The following is a 14551-nucleotide window of genomic DNA, read 5'->3' as shown; positions in this document are numbered from 1 at the left end:
ATCAGCCCCGAGGGCACCCGGCTCTGCCCAGGGCATGCGCCGTCCTCGCCGCCAGGGTGTTGGCGGTGGGTTACGTCAGCACCAGCGCGGTCCCTGCGTCCTGTCGCTGTGCTGATGGTGGCACGCGGCCCGGCTCAGCCCGTACCAACGCCTCAGCATGGAGCGGTCGTCAGCGCTGCGAGGACTGTGTGGGGCAGAGCCCACGTCTTCCCAGCACGTGCGATGCCGGGGTGGGCAGGAGCGAGGTGACACCAGTGCTGCTGTCACCACCTCCTCGATGCCGTTTATCATTACCTGCTGTTTACGCACCTCTGGCCAAGTTTCCGTCCACCCGCAAGGCGCCCGGCCAGCTCGCCTCCGCATCTGACCCGGGGGGAGCCAGGGGACAAAGGCCCCTCCAGCCCGGCGCCTCTGGGGAGCAGGCACAGAGGGGTGGCACAGCTGCCACATCCCTGTTCCTCCGGGATCCGTCACTCCCAGGACCCATCACCATGGACAAGCCAGCTCCAACTGCACAGGGGGAGCATGGGGGGATCTGTTGGGTACCCCAGTGTGCTCAGGGACAGCCTGTGGACATTCCTACCGCTGCTGGAGCATCACCGAGCCTCCACGGAGTCACAAACTGATGGAGCTGAACACCCAGGAGGTGCCACAGCAGGCGACGTGTCCTCCCTCTGCAGGGTCTGGGGACACTTCTGGCTGGGGTTGTGTGGCCAGTGGCACCCACAGAGCCCCGTGCCAGGCTATGGGGGTCAGGAGGACGGTGTCCGCACTTGCCCCGTGCCCGGGGGCTCTTGGCCAGCTGCCCCCACAATCATTAACATGGTGAGGCCCTGGCAGCTCTGGTGGTCACTCATTGACAGGGTTGGGGCTGAAGTCCTTGGCCGTGCCGGCTCCGCAGCTTCCCCTACACCATCAGCGGTGCCGGGAAAACAAGCTCTTGGCACTGCCCCTTGCTGCCAGGCAGCCCTCCCTGGCCCCGGGGGAGCTCTGTGGGGCATGGAGGGGCTGGGGGGACATCACCGCCAGGAAAAGGACCATCCAGCCTCGGCGGCGGAGGAAGGAGAGAGATGCGCGTCCAGGCAATGCTCTTTATTTCCCCCGGTTTCACACCACAGACGGGACTGAGCAGCACCACGGAGACACAGGGGGGCTCTGACCAGGGCCGAAGGGCCACAGCGGTCTGTGGCAGCATGGGACTGGGTGGCCATGACCCTCATCCCCAGGCGAGCCCCAGGGCTGCCCTGGGCCACCCCTCTGCCTCTGGCCGGGCAGTGGTGACAAAGCGGTGACCCAGGGAAGGGCCCCAGCACACACGGATGATGGAGGGATCTCCTGGCTGCTGTCGGGGGGCTGTCTCCATCACAGATGGGGTTTGGAACCTCTGGGGACATGGGGCTGCCTGGGATGGGGACCTGCCAGGCACAGCCAGGTCCAGCAGAGCTGGGCTCAAGGTTACTGGCCAGCACCGCCGCCGGCAGGGGTGCCAGGCTGGGCACCTGCACACCAGGCTGAAATGCTCAGCACCCAGGGGTGCTGCATTCCTCTGGCACCCCTCAGGCCTGTCCCCAAGGGCTGAGCACCCACGGCCCGAGCCGGGCTGGGGCAGGGGACCTATGGGGATCTGCTCCTGTGGATCACTTCAGCAGCCGCCCACACAGGATCTCCCTGCGGGGAGGAGGAAGGCTTCTTTGGCACAACCCGCTGGCTCTGCCTCTGTTTGCTCGGGGCAGGAACCACGTACCGCTCCGTGCCCTTGCACCACAACAGCGCTGAGCCTCGCAGGATCCGGCCCAGCCACGCTCACGCAATGCAGACGGTAACAATCTGCCCGGGGCACAGGCCAGCAGGACCATGCTCACCCTCCCCAGGATGGGCAGACCTGCACATCAGCAACAGGGGAACCCCCGTTCCTGCAGGGTCAGGGACCGGATCCAGCCCTCAGCTCCGGACACATGTTCTCCTGACCCTGCCTGCCCACAGCACCGATGTTCGGGGCTGGTGCCTGCCTTGCCACCCCACCCACCCGCGTCCTCTCTCTCCTGCACACCCTTCAGCTGAAGGGGTGCTTTCCCCACCCGAACAGTCCACGGGGCTGTGCCAGCCCGGCACAGGCAGGATTTGCCGGGGCGGCAGCTCTGCCGCAGGCAGAGGCACCGGGCAGGACAGTGCCAGGCATGCGTGGGACGTCGCAAAGTGCTTTGCAACGGGGGTTCGAACTATGTACAGGACTCCCTTGACGTGCACCAGGATGTGACCCCACCAAGGGGCATGGCAGCGGCTCAACCACTCACAGCGACGCAACGCGACAGTTTGGGACAGGACGTGGACGAATCTGCGGTCCAGGCAGTGTCGGCGGCGCAGGGCAGGGGCCGGTTGGGCCCCGTGTTGAACCCCGGCATGGCCCGGGGGTACCACGCGCCGGGTGCAGGTGTGCAGCAGGACTCATCGGAGCTCGTGGTCGACCGGAGGCTGAGCCGGTGCCGGCTCTGCGGGCTGAGGATGGCCATTTCCCTCGGAGCCTGGGTGAGGGGCGTGGGGCTGATCCGACCCCTTGCAGGCACTGTTGTCCTGCCCGGGGAGCTGGAGGAAGTCAGGCAGGACCAGGTCCTCCTTGGAGAGCAGCCCACGCTGGTCATTGGCCCGGCAGCTCTGGGCACGGTTCAGCAGCTCCACCAGCCCTGGGGGAAATGCAGGTCATGCACCTGAGCCCAGCACTTGGGCTCCTGTCCTAACGCCTCAGCTGCCCTCTCCACCTGACATGACCCTGAACATGAACCAGGCGCAGCACCTGCACCTTCTCTCTGCTCCCTGACAGCACCCATGGGACTCTGCACCCATGCTCAGAAAACCGGGGGACCCCCCGTCCCCCGTAGCCCATCCCCAGCAGGCCAGGAGGCCTGTGTCCCTCACCCCATGTTTTACCCCAGCGCCTCAGGTTTCAGAAATGCCAGGTCTCACCTTCCAGGTCGTATGTGCGGCGGTTCAGGTTCGTGGCAGCTGAAGACCGGGGCCGGGAGAAGGAAGAGGGCATCTCCCACAGCATGTCGGGCTCCGTTCCTGTCGGGCTTCCCTCCTGCAAAGAGCAGCACAAGCCTCAGCGACGGGGCAGGGAGGCAGTGCTCCCCCAGCCCATGTCCCCGTCGCCCTCCCACAGCCTGGCTCCCAGCTCGGCACCCACTGTCCGGCCCTGTGGCATGTGCCAGGGTCGCAGCAAGGCACACCTTCCCCACAGACTGTGGCAGCAGCCGTGGGGGCATCTCTGACTGGGGCTGTGGGTTCTTGAGCTCACCTCGCTCCGGAGTGGGGAGGGGGCGGCTGCGGCCTCGGCGCTCTCCGTCACTCGCATGTCTGCAAGGTAAGTGCTGCTCAGCGCCCTGTGCCAGCACCCCAGTCCTGGCCCGGCTGGTGACAGGATCGAGCCCGTCCCAGGGAGCAGAAAGCAGCCCGGCCCTGGGAGCGCTCTGTGAGTGTACACGGCTTGCAGGAGGGACACGACCTGGGGGGAGGACACTTTACCTGCCGGCGTTTCCAGGACAAGTTTCTGAGCAGCCACCGTGCTGACCAGCTTCTCGAGGTCCAGGGCAGCTGGCTCGCCGTGCTGCAATGGGAAGAGCCAGCCGGTGTCACGCTCACTGTGGCACGGCAGAGGCAGCCAGGCTGAGGACCTGTGAGCTCCCCCGCCAGAGCCTGTTGGGTCATGGGCTGCGCAGTGCAGAGCACACCCGCTGGTCCCTCCCAGCCCGCGGCGGGGTGCCATGGCCCATCTCAAACACCGGTGACTCTCCGCAAGCCCACAACCTGCCCCCAGCATGGATCACTGCTCCCCACCTCCTAGTCACTGCCAGTAGCCCCTGGCCTGAGACCCACAGCCGGCCCCCTCCCGCAGCGTCCCGGGTGCAGGAGGCTGGGGCTGTGCCCGCCGAGGCGCGAGCCCTCACCCGCCGCAGCAGCGCCAGCTCCATCCTCACGCCATACTTCCCCAGCACGGGCTGCAGCGCTTCCCGGATGCGCTTGGTTGACTTTGCCGTGATACGGATGGTCTTGTTGAGGGAGGAGATTTCCAGCCTGTGGAAGGGGAGCAGAGGCTGCAGGCAAACACGGGCAGGCGGGAGCACAGCTGGGGCGCTCAGGGCTGCCTGGGGGTTGGGCGTGGGGTGGCCACGTGTGATGTGGACCAGACACTTGTGGGCAACAGCATCAGCCCCAAAGCTCCCACTCACTCAAAGCTTATCCTGTTCTCCAGCTTCACCTCCTGGTCTGCCAGCACAGAGCACTCCTGGTCCAGCACCAGCGCTTTCTGAAAGAGCCAAACCATCAGGAGAGAGCAAGCAGAGCAGCACACGGTCACAGCCTGGGGACAGTCTGGCTGGCAGGAGCCCCCTCCCTGCCCTGCCCACCCTACCTGCTCATTCCCCACCAGGTAAACCTTGATGTCGGGGAGGCTGAAGCCGCGTTTCTCGCATATCCCCGCCAGCATGTCACGGATGGAGTGGCCGGGCCGGACGGAGGCCAGCGAGGCCGTGCCGTCAGGCAGGTACACGCAGCAGTACTTCATGGGCTTGGACGGCAGCTCTGCCTCGCTGCCCCCCAGGCTCTTCCGATGGCCCTGCAGGAGGGATGCAGCAGGATAAGCCTGGCTGGTGGCAGCGTGATGGCGCAGGGCCAGCGCTGCGACGACTCACCTCCGTCCAGGGGCTGGCGGCCGTGCTGGTCGAGGACAGGAAGCCCAGGTCCAGGCTGGCTGAGGAGTTGAGCGAGCCCTGGGACTCCCGCCACAGCATGGCACTCCCACCGCCTTCTCCCCCTTCTAAGACAGACAGAGGGACAGTGGCGGGGACTGTGGGCTCCCTTGGGGGGTGGCATGGTCCTGGCTGCCTGGCTCGGCACAGCACCTACCTGCCCAGGAGGGCTCCCGCCGTTCTCCCTTCCTGAAGGACCGTCGGGGGCTGCGGCTGGCACCACTGCCTGCCATCTCCACACCCAGTGGCAGGGACTTGCCCAGCTTCAGCTTTGACTTCTGGGACAAACAAAGAAGCATGTCAACATGGGGACATCTGAGACTCACCAGTCCCTTTCCTGGGTCCCCTGACTGCTTGTCTGTCCTCAGCCTGGGGCTGGGTTTGCTCCGAGGAGCAGGGAAAGGACCCAGAACCGCTTTCTCAGGCAAAGGGACAAGTCCCCATCCCCCCTTCCCACCCTGCTCACCTTGCTGAGGTCAGGTGGGGGGCTGCTGCTGCGGGAGTGCGGCCGCAGGTCTGGCAGGGGCTGTCCCTGGCTCTCTGCCTGCAGGCAGGCCTGGTAGAGCGGGGATTTAACGAAGCGCGTGTAGCTGTCAAACTTCATCAGGTTAAAGATCTGCAAAGGGAGGATACGGGGGCTTAAGCCCCCTGCCCACCCACGGCTCACTCTGGCCACTGCCCCATGGCACGGCCCCAGGGTGAGAGCAGCGATGCTGGGTGATGCACAGGGTGGTCCCGCAGCCCCCGTCCCGTGGGTGGGGTGGAGCACGGGTGCTGCTCGTACCTGGAGCTGCTGGACGCGAAACATGTCTGGGGAGGGGGTGGCCAGCATGTCCTCCCCAATCCAGGCCTGCTTGTCGATGTTCACGGGACTGACTGAGTGGCTGGAGAGGAACTCATCGTAGATCCGCCGTGCCTCCTGGGCCAGCTAGGGGAATGGGGGGGTCAGGCTGGGACCCGGAGTCCCCTCCTCACTGCTACCCTGTGGGGAGCCCCTGTCTCACCCCACGGAGTCATCCGAGCTCTGAAGGGCTGAGTCCTCCTGGGACCAGCTCGGTACCTGCACATCAGGACAGGCATCGGACCCAGCCTCCGCCGCCCAGCACCAAGCTCTGGGCACAACACGCCAGTCTCTCCGCAGAGGTACAGCCCGAAGTAGGAACTGTCCCCCCGAGCTGTGTGTCTCTGTCTCCACAAGCCCCCGTCTAGCTCCCTGCCCTTGGTCTCGTCTTCCCAACAGCATTCTCCACCCTCTGGCCACCATGGGCTGGAGAAGCATGTCCTGCTCCGTGGCCTGTGGCTTTCAGATGCACATCGCATCCGTCTCCTTCTGCCTCCCGCAAGAGACCCCAGCCGCCTGGAACAGGGGTCTGCCAGGACCCTGAGACATACAGGCACAACAGCCACCTCCCCCTCTGCCCACATCCCTCCCAGCAGCTGCGTAACTCAGGCTCAGCCACACCGTGGCTGCAGAGAGGCTGGTACCTGCTGCGTGTCGCTGGCCGGGATCTGCTGGAAGCGCTCGCACGCCTGCCAGAAGTAGACATTTTCAGCACTGAACTCCTTCTTGAGGAATTCCTGCGGGGCAGAGAGAGCTGCTGGCCTGGATGGCACCGTGGCTGTGGGATGGCTTGGTTGCCGATGACCAGGAGCCAACGGTAACAAGGACTGAGGTGTGGGCTGTGGCACTCACAGTGAAGTAGGTGACGGCCACGCGGTCCTGCAGCAGCGTCTCGAAGGATTCGGCCCAGCTGACCACAGACCCCTGTGTGGAGCCACAGGTGGACGGCGGCCCTGGCAGGCTGTTCACGCTGTGGTTGCTGCCACGGGCCCTGGAGGCGTTTAACTCTGAGAGAGAAAAAGGGTGAGTTCTGTCTGCCCCCCAGAGTCACCCCCACCATTGCCAGCAGCCCCTGTATCTGCAGGGAGTTCGTCCGCCCCATCCCAATGCAAGCCAGCGAGACCTCAGGAAGGGAGCACGAGGAGCTGGTATCACAGCGGCATCCTCGGTGGATCAAGCGCCGTGATGCCACAGCTGGCACCGTCTGGTGTGACAGCCCTCCCTGACAGCCGTTCCTGCCAGCGCCGGCCATCCTCCCCTCCCCAGGGTGTCACCATGACTCCACCTGTGACTCATCTCCCAGGGGAACAAAGCCAGATGCGTGGGGAAAGCACCCAGCCAGGGAGGGAAAGCAGGGTGGAAAGGGACACAGCCGGCACATGGCGTGAAGGGAAGCTCGGAGGAGGGGTAGAGGTGCCTGAATTTACCTTCTCCATTCCTCCGGCTATGACAAGGAACAAACCCAGCAACAGGAGGGCACAGAAAGTGTCATCCCTGGCTCCCAACCCGGAGGAAACCCTCCCTCGGGGAAACCCAAGATGACCATGCATTCAAATTGAGTCCTTCCATCAAAAAGACGGAAGTTCCCAGGGGCAACCCCAGCTTTTGAACTGGTTTGGCTGGTGAGCAACCGGCCAAAGAGGGTCATTTGCAAGAGAAGGTAAGGGTACGGAAGCAGGGCTCTCCCAGCAAAGCTGGCAGGAGCAGAGGCGGCAGCAGGCTGCTGCTTGGCCAGGCTCCCCACCCTTCTCCTGTGCAAAACACGGGGTCACTGCACACAGTCTGCGCGTGCAGGTGGGAACAGCAGCCCCCGGCACCTCGCGCTGGAACGATCCTGCAGCGGGACCAAGATGTGGGAATGGGCCGGCTAAGATATCTGGTGCACAATGAGACAGATGGACAGACAGACAAACTCCCTCGGGGAACCCGGCGCTGGCTGGTACCCAGGTTCTGCTTGCCCCGGGAAGCCCCTCGGCCCCCAGCTCCCAAGGAAGTCATCTGAGCAGCCAGAAGGGAGGGAGAGGCGACACGGGGCTGGGTGGGAGGGATGGTGGGGTATGGCAAGCAGAGTGCCCAGCCCAGCACTGCGGGCGCCCGGCCACGCACTCGCCCACAGCACAGCCGGTGCTGACACAGGACCTGGCTCTCTGCTGGCTCCTTGCCCCTGGCACCGGGCTGGCTGTGGGCTTCCCCCTCCCCTGAAGACAATGCCGGCCTCCTGTCCCAGAGCAAAGAGCAGCCTTACCTCCATCCGACACAGCCGGGCCCTGCGGGGGTGGAGAGAAGAGAGGTGAGAGGGGCCACACGGCGCCTGCCAGCCTGGTGGAGCGGTACCTGGGCAGGCGGCAGCGTCAGGGCAAGCCTAGTCTGAACCCAGGAGCAAGGGACACGGGCTGCCGGCAAACACCGCTCTGGTGTTAGTTGCAACTGGGACACCTGCCCCACGGTAGGAGGCCTCCAAGGCGGGGGCAGCGAGTAGGGATGGGGAGTTACAAGAGGTGCACAGCTTTTCTCCCACCTCTGGTGCATCTACTGCCCCGAGGCCAGGCCAGCAATTGGGAAAGGGCAGACGCTATCAGATGTAACCCTGCCACCACTGCCCAGGGAGAAGAGAAGCAGCCTCCCCGGCACAGGAAGAGGAGGGGAGGAGGGGAGGGAAGGAAGGACAACCACAGCCCTAGGCAGGCAAACTGCCTGCTCCCTCCTTCCTTGGGGCCTGGGGCTACTGAGGGCAGATGGCCAAAAACGAGGACCGGGTCCTGCGAAGGGCAGAGCTCCCAGCGAAGGGCAGAGCAGGACTGGGTGCCATGCAGCATCCCCTGGGCCACCCCAGGTACCAGCCATGGGGATGCGGTACCCCAGGACCCAAAGCAAGCAGGCAGAGGGGCAGAGCCTCCACAGTCAAAGCCCAGCCAAGCACTCCTTGCACGGTGTTGCCTCTCATCACCTGCCTGGGGCCACACTGAAATGGTGCCCTTGACCTGGCTGGCCAGTGCCCCCCACCCTGCTAGCCCCACGCACCCCAGCCTGCCCTGCACACACCCTGCCTGTCCCCATCCCAGCCCCACACACCCCAGCCCCACTATCCCACCCCTGCCTGTCCCTGCTACCCCACCCCACACGCCACTGCCGTACCCCTTACCCCAGCCCCACATATCCCAGCCCTGCCTGCTCATACCCCAGCCCCACACACCCCTATGTTGTCATCTGCTTGGTCTTCTCCAGCATCCCCGTTGCCCACACCCAATTAGCTCTGCCCTGCCTGTGCCACCCAGTCCCACGCACCCCAGCACTGCTGACTCCTGTTTACCCCAGCCCTGTACACCACTGCATGCCCGTTACCCCAGTGCCGTACAGCCCCACTTACATCGCTGTCTCACAGACCCCTGCCTTCTCATTACCCAGCCCCATATGTCCCTGCCTGCCTGTTACCCAGCCCCATACACTGTTGCCTGCCCTAATACCCCTCTACGTCTCTGCCTGCTGTGGATGCCCAAGGCCCATACACCCCTGTCTGCACATTACCCAGCCTCACATCCCCCCGCCTGCCTGTTATCCGCCCCACACCCCCCTGCCTGCCTGGTACCTGGCCACATACATCCCTCTGCCTGCCCGTCACCCACCCCACCGCCCCCCGCCTGCCCAGTGCCCAGCCCCACACCCCCCTGCCTGTTACCTACCCCCGTGCATCCCTCTGCCTGCCTGATACTCAGACACACACCCCTGCCTGCCCGCCCGCTATCTGCCCCACATCCCCCTGCCTGCCCACTACCTGGCCCCATACATCCGTCTGTCTGCCCGGTATCCGCTCCACACCCCGCCGCCTGCCCGCTGCCCAGCCCCGCGCCGTGCCGCCGGGCGGGGCCGCCCCGGGGGATGGGTCCGGCGCCCCGCTCCGGTCCGGGACTCACCATGCGGCCGTTGTGGACCAGCAGCAGCTTGGCCTTGCCCTGCATGCCTGGCACCGCCCGGCCCAGCGCGCTACGGGCGCGGCCCGCGGCCCCGCAGCATCCTCGGCCGGCGGCGCGGCGCGGCTCCCCCGGCCCGGCCCGGCGCTCCCCGGCACTACCGCTTTCGGCTGCCACAGGAAGTGTCGCCAAGGGAACCGAGACCGCAGCGGGGGGAGCGGAGCCGCCCTCCCGCCCCGCGCCGCCGCCGCCACCGGCCCCGGCCCCGCCCCGCCGGGCACCGGCACCGGCTGCGGGCCAGGAAGCGCCGCGGCCCCGGCCCCATCCCCATCCCGGTCCTCATCCCTAACCCCGTCTCCATCCGCATCTGTGACCCCATCCCAACCCCGTCCCCATCCCGATCCCCATCCTTCTCCCTGTCTCCATCTGCATCTGTGACTCCATCCCCATCTGTATCCCTGTTTCCATCTGCATCTACATCCCCGTCCCCATCCCAGTCCCTGTCCCCGTCCCCATCCCCATCATCATCTGAATCCCCCATCCCCATCCCAATCCCTGTCCCCATCCCCATCTGAATCCCTTCCCCATCGCCACCCCAGTCAGTCCCCATCACCAGCACGGTCTGTGGCACCTTGCGGTCACCACCCCCCCACCACCACTCCCAGCAGCCTGGGCAGCCCCAGGTGACTCCTCCTGGGCATCACATCACCCCAGGGAAAGGGGGTGCAGGGGCAGGGGGGCATCAGCACACCAACGCCCCCTTCCACCACCCTGGTCACACAGCGGTGGGTCTGGGGGTGGTCCCCAGGGCCGTGCTGCTGCTGCTGCTGGTCCTGTTAGCGACTGGTGTTCGTGGAGAGCTGCCTGCACCATGGAGGCCGGCAGAGCCTGGCAGAGAGGAGTGGTGGACGTGCAGCTTGGAGTCACCAAACTGATGCCTAAGCAGTTTTGCCCATCTCCTAGGTCGGGGTTCCATGTTGATCAGCAACCACAAACCAGTCAAGGATATTTTAGGATATTTGTTAGGAAATATAAGTAAGTAACAGTTACAGGATAAACCGCAGAGCACCATGGCAACCCACTCATGGAAATGCTAATAACTGGGACGTAAGGTGGGTGATTAACCTATCAAAAGCAGAACCCTAACATTAAGTTGGGTGCAGATCTATGCAGAGAAAAATGAAGTGTTCCCACCACGAAAATGCACAAAAGCAGAGCGGCATTAGCAGCCGCAGCCCTGACAGGGTCTCTGGGCACGGGGGAGCGGAGGGTGGCCCCTGCTGCTGCCCCCCGGCCCCCTGCGGCAGCACAGAGCAGCAGTGGGGTGGGGGGCGATCGTGCTTCTCCCCTTCCCTTTGTCAGAGCGTAGCTGTGTTGTTTGGCTTGGCTTTGCAACAGGAGTTATAAATAAAAATGTCTCACCGAGAGTGCGTGACTCACGGTCCTCACCACAAGGATAACCTCTCTGCTAGGAAACCTGATCCGAGGACCGAACTGCAGCATGCAAGAATCAAAGACATTGCGTAATTAATATATTTCATCCAAATGGCGAACGGATGAGCCCCTCATCCCACCTGGGCAGGGGTGGGCTGCTGGGAAAGGAGCCTATGTCCCTCTGGACCCCTGTCCTCTGCCACCCCCAACCTCCGGCTGCCCAGGACCTGCTCTGGGGCCCAGTGGTTTCCCTCGGATGGCAGCGGGGAGCTGGGGCAGTGGCTGACGTGGCCTCGAGCAGCTCCAGCCTCAGCGTTACCTCCTGCCACCCTCTGAGGGAGCAGCTTGTGGGTGCTGGTGTCACCTCGCCCTGATCGGGCAGGGTGGGACGTGGGGATGCACTGAGGCATCACCCCTCGCACGGAGGACTGTGTCAGCCCTGTGCACCGGGACACGACCATGCCTGTGGTCTGCCCCTGCTGCCTGGAGGCTGGGGCTGCAGTGCCTCTCCCAGTGTCACATGCCAGCTGCACAGCTCCGTCCCACTGCCATGGTCTGCCCGTGATGATGCCCACAGTGCCTGGGTACCGCATCCTCCCGCTGTGCTGCCTTCCCTGAACCGGAGGCTGGCCCCGCGGGGAGAGGGATGCCCTGTGCCCCAGTGCCCCAGCCTGGCGGGACCTGGTTTATCCCGGGGGTAGGCGACGGCGGAGCGACAGCTGGCTGGGGGATTTGCCGAGGGCATTATTTAATGCTGTGGGTAAATGGAGAAACAGCAGCTAATTCTGGAGCCCATAATCCTCTTCCTCCCCTGGGGATGGGGAGCGTGCCGGTTACACAGCCGCCGGCGGGCCCTGGGGACAAGCCCCTGGCAGCTCCCCAGGCGTGCCACAGGACGGAGCGACTCCCAGACCATGGGTGATGTGCAGAAGGTAAGCGGAGTACGGTGACATCCCGCCGGCACCAGGGTGCTGGCACCAGCTGCCGGCAGCAGTGTCAAGCAGCCTGGCAGAGCAGGACCAGGATGTACCCTGGGCTTGTCCCCCCAGCACACCCAGGAGCTGGCAAGGCTCCCCGGGCAGGGACAGCACACCTGGGGGTGGGGACTGGGTCTGGACAGATCTGCCGTGGGGCTACCCTGAGCCCAGACGCTTTGGGAGCCAAGCCCTGGAGCTCACTCAGGCCATAGCCACAGGGTACCCATGGCCAACAGTGCGCCCAGCTCCTCCCTCCAAAATAAGGGTGCTGTGCAGTGACCCGGCACCCCACAGGACTCCCCCAGCACCCCGCGCCCCCAGGGGCTGCTCTCTGTCATCCAGAGGCTGAAGGGCTCCCCGGAGCAGGAGCTCCGCATTGTCCTGCTGGGGCTGGACAACGCCGGGAAGACCACGCTGCTGAAATGCCTGGCGTCCGAGGAGGTCAGCACCATCACACCCACCCAGGTAGGTGTTGCTGGGGGCCACGGGCAGTGGAATGTGGCAGGTCCTACCCTCCCCTTGAGTGATGCCGGGGTTTGCGTCCTCGTGCAGGGCTTCAACATAAAGAGCATCCACTCGCACGGCTTCAAGCTGAATGTCTGGGATATCGGGGGGCAGCGCTCCATCCGCCCGTACTGGAAGAAGTATCTGGGCAGCACTGACCTGCTGGTGAGTGGGGCGGCTGCCCGCAGCCCCCCTCAGCCCCATGCGTGGAGAGCCGTGCCCTCTTCGCGGGGCCCTGTACCCCAGCAGAGGTGTGCAGCCCCTGCAGAAGGCAGAGCGCTGTGCAGCTGAGTGAGGAGGAGCCATTGACTGTCCCTTTTGTCCCCATGGCAGATTTATGTCATTGACAGTGCAGACCAGAAGCGCTTCGAGGAGACAGGGCAGGTACGAGGGGTCCGGTGGGGGGTGGCTGTGGGGTCCTGGGGCTCGGACCCATCTGGCACCAGCTCTCTGAGGAGTGGAGCGGGGAGGGAGGCTGCTCTCTACCAAGCAGCAACGCTACTGCGGGGGCCAAGCTGCCCCCAGAGCTACATGGGAATGGCTCATGATCAGAGACTCAGCACGCAGAGGCACCTCACCGCATGGCAGATCCATGCCCAGCAGCTCCCTCGGAGTAGGGTGTGATGCCCCTCAAGTACCCGACATGGGGGTGGCTCTGCCCCTGGTGAGAGTGACCCCTCGATCGCCAGCCCTTGTCCCACCTCCCCAGCGCCAGGTTAGCGATACAACCAAGCAAAGGTTTACAAGTAGCGAATTCTGAGTTACAAACCCTGGGAATGAAGCTGGAGAGGGGAAGGTGAGACTCCGAGTGCCAGTCTTGGCTGTACCGGCACCAGACGGCAGTGTGGGTGTGCCAGACAGCACAGAGCTGACAGCAGCCTCCTGTAGCTGCCCTTTGCCCAAGGCTCTCGGTGCTGGGAGCACTTCAGCCCTCAGGTGGTACAGTGTGCAGCTCCTGCGCTTTCTGCAGGTAAGATGGAGCTTCAGGGGTGCATCTCTCCCTTGGGATGTCGAGACCTCATGGCTTCTTTGGCTGTAATAAGAGAACCACAGAGAGGGGAGTGAGGCACTTTGGGGGGCTGAGGTGTCCCCGCCCGCCCTGGGCAGCTCAGCCAAGCAGCCCAGCAGCTCCATGGAGGAGAGCAGCAGTGGGAAGCAGCCCTTGGAGATGGTTCTCTCTTGGCAGGAGCTGGCAGAGCTCACCGAGGAGGAATCCCTCGCAGGGGTCCCGCTGCTGGTGTTTGCCAACAAGCAGGACCTAGTGACTGCAGCACCTGCAGCCGAAATCGCAGAAGGGCTGAGCCTCCACACCTACCGGGACCGGGAATGGCAGATCCAGGCCTGCTCAGCCTTGTCTGGGGAAGGAGTGCAGGTAGAGATGGGGGCCTGCGGGCTCTGCAGAGGCGAGAGAGGACCCGAGGACCTGCCATGCTCTCGGGGCTGTGCTCATGTCTCTCTCTTCCCTCCAGGATGGGATGAACTGGATTTCCAGCCAGATCATGAATAGGAAGAAGTGAGAGCTGTGAAGTGCCAGACTGGACTGAGCTGCAGGTCCCTAAGCCATGGCCAGCCCCCTTGATCCCTAGACTCCCCCAAGGGCTTGGCTGGGCCCTGAGCCTCAGACTGCTGTGCTCAGATGGGCTTCCCACCCAACCTTTCACTAATCAGTCGGCTTCCCCTCTCCCTGCCTTCTGGGCTTCCATGAGCTCCTCATACCCCCTGACCCTCCTGCAGCCCCGGTGCTGTTGGAGTGGAGCACGTGTCCCACTGTGTCAAGGGCTTGCACGCCTCCAGAACGAGAACCCACTCAGGACTTGTCCATCCACACTGCTGGCACACCCTGTGGAGGCTGCTGCAATACACACAGGGCATCCCACCACAGCACTGGCTACACCCTCAGGCATGGCACATACAGCCAGCCAAATGGTGTGTATTCCCCTCTGCTCCTGTAGGATGGGACTGGTGCTGCCCCAGCCATGATGGCTGGCTCGGGAAGGCCTCGGTTTTGTATCTTTTGCTGTCTGGAGGAACTTCCACGTGTGCACAGGATCTGGGACAAGCATAAAGACACAGGGAAGACTTGGCCTTGCAGTCAGGTCCCCAGCGGGGGGCTGTCTCCACCAATGGAGGGGTGTCATTGCCTGC

General features: G+C 64.4%; 2 protein-coding genes across 2 annotated transcripts; one reads left to right on the top strand and one right to left on the bottom strand.

Annotated features, from left to right (window-relative positions):
* Positions 1 to 1086: 1086 nt before the first annotated feature.
* On the bottom strand, positions 1087 to 9625 carry RGS14 (regulator of G protein signaling 14). Its single transcript, XM_054217757.1, has 15 exons — positions 9495 to 9625; positions 7829 to 7850; positions 6436 to 6590; positions 6228 to 6320; positions 5527 to 5670; positions 5209 to 5358; positions 4900 to 5020; positions 4686 to 4810; positions 4406 to 4609; positions 4224 to 4300; positions 3942 to 4068; positions 3520 to 3601; positions 3293 to 3351; positions 2962 to 3076; positions 1087 to 2681 (listed from the first exon to the last, which is right to left on the bottom strand). Exons 1-15 carry the CDS (start codon positions 9537 to 9539, stop codon positions 2446 to 2448), a joined length of 1755 nt encoding a protein of 584 aa, XP_054073732.1. The 5' UTR covers positions 9540 to 9625; the 3' UTR covers positions 1087 to 2445.
* Positions 9626 to 11839: 2214 nt separating this feature from the next.
* LOC128916195 (ADP-ribosylation factor-like protein 3) lies at positions 11840 to 13923 on the top strand. The gene is made up of 6 exons (XM_054217536.1): positions 11840 to 11857; positions 12224 to 12367; positions 12455 to 12571; positions 12740 to 12790; positions 13593 to 13778; positions 13876 to 13923. Exons 1-6 carry the CDS (start codon positions 11840 to 11842, stop codon positions 13921 to 13923), a joined length of 564 nt encoding a protein of 187 aa, XP_054073511.1.
* Positions 13924 to 14551: the final 628 nt, after the last annotated feature.

Source organism: Rissa tridactyla, chromosome 11, assembly GCF_028500815.1.
Source record: "Rissa tridactyla isolate bRisTri1 chromosome 11, bRisTri1.patW.cur.20221130, whole genome shotgun sequence".
NCBI classification, from domain to species: domain Eukaryota; kingdom Metazoa; phylum Chordata; class Aves; order Charadriiformes; family Laridae; genus Rissa; species Rissa tridactyla.
The sequence above is the reverse complement of the archived record's forward strand: the minus strand, read 5'-3'. Positions and strand labels throughout refer to the sequence as shown.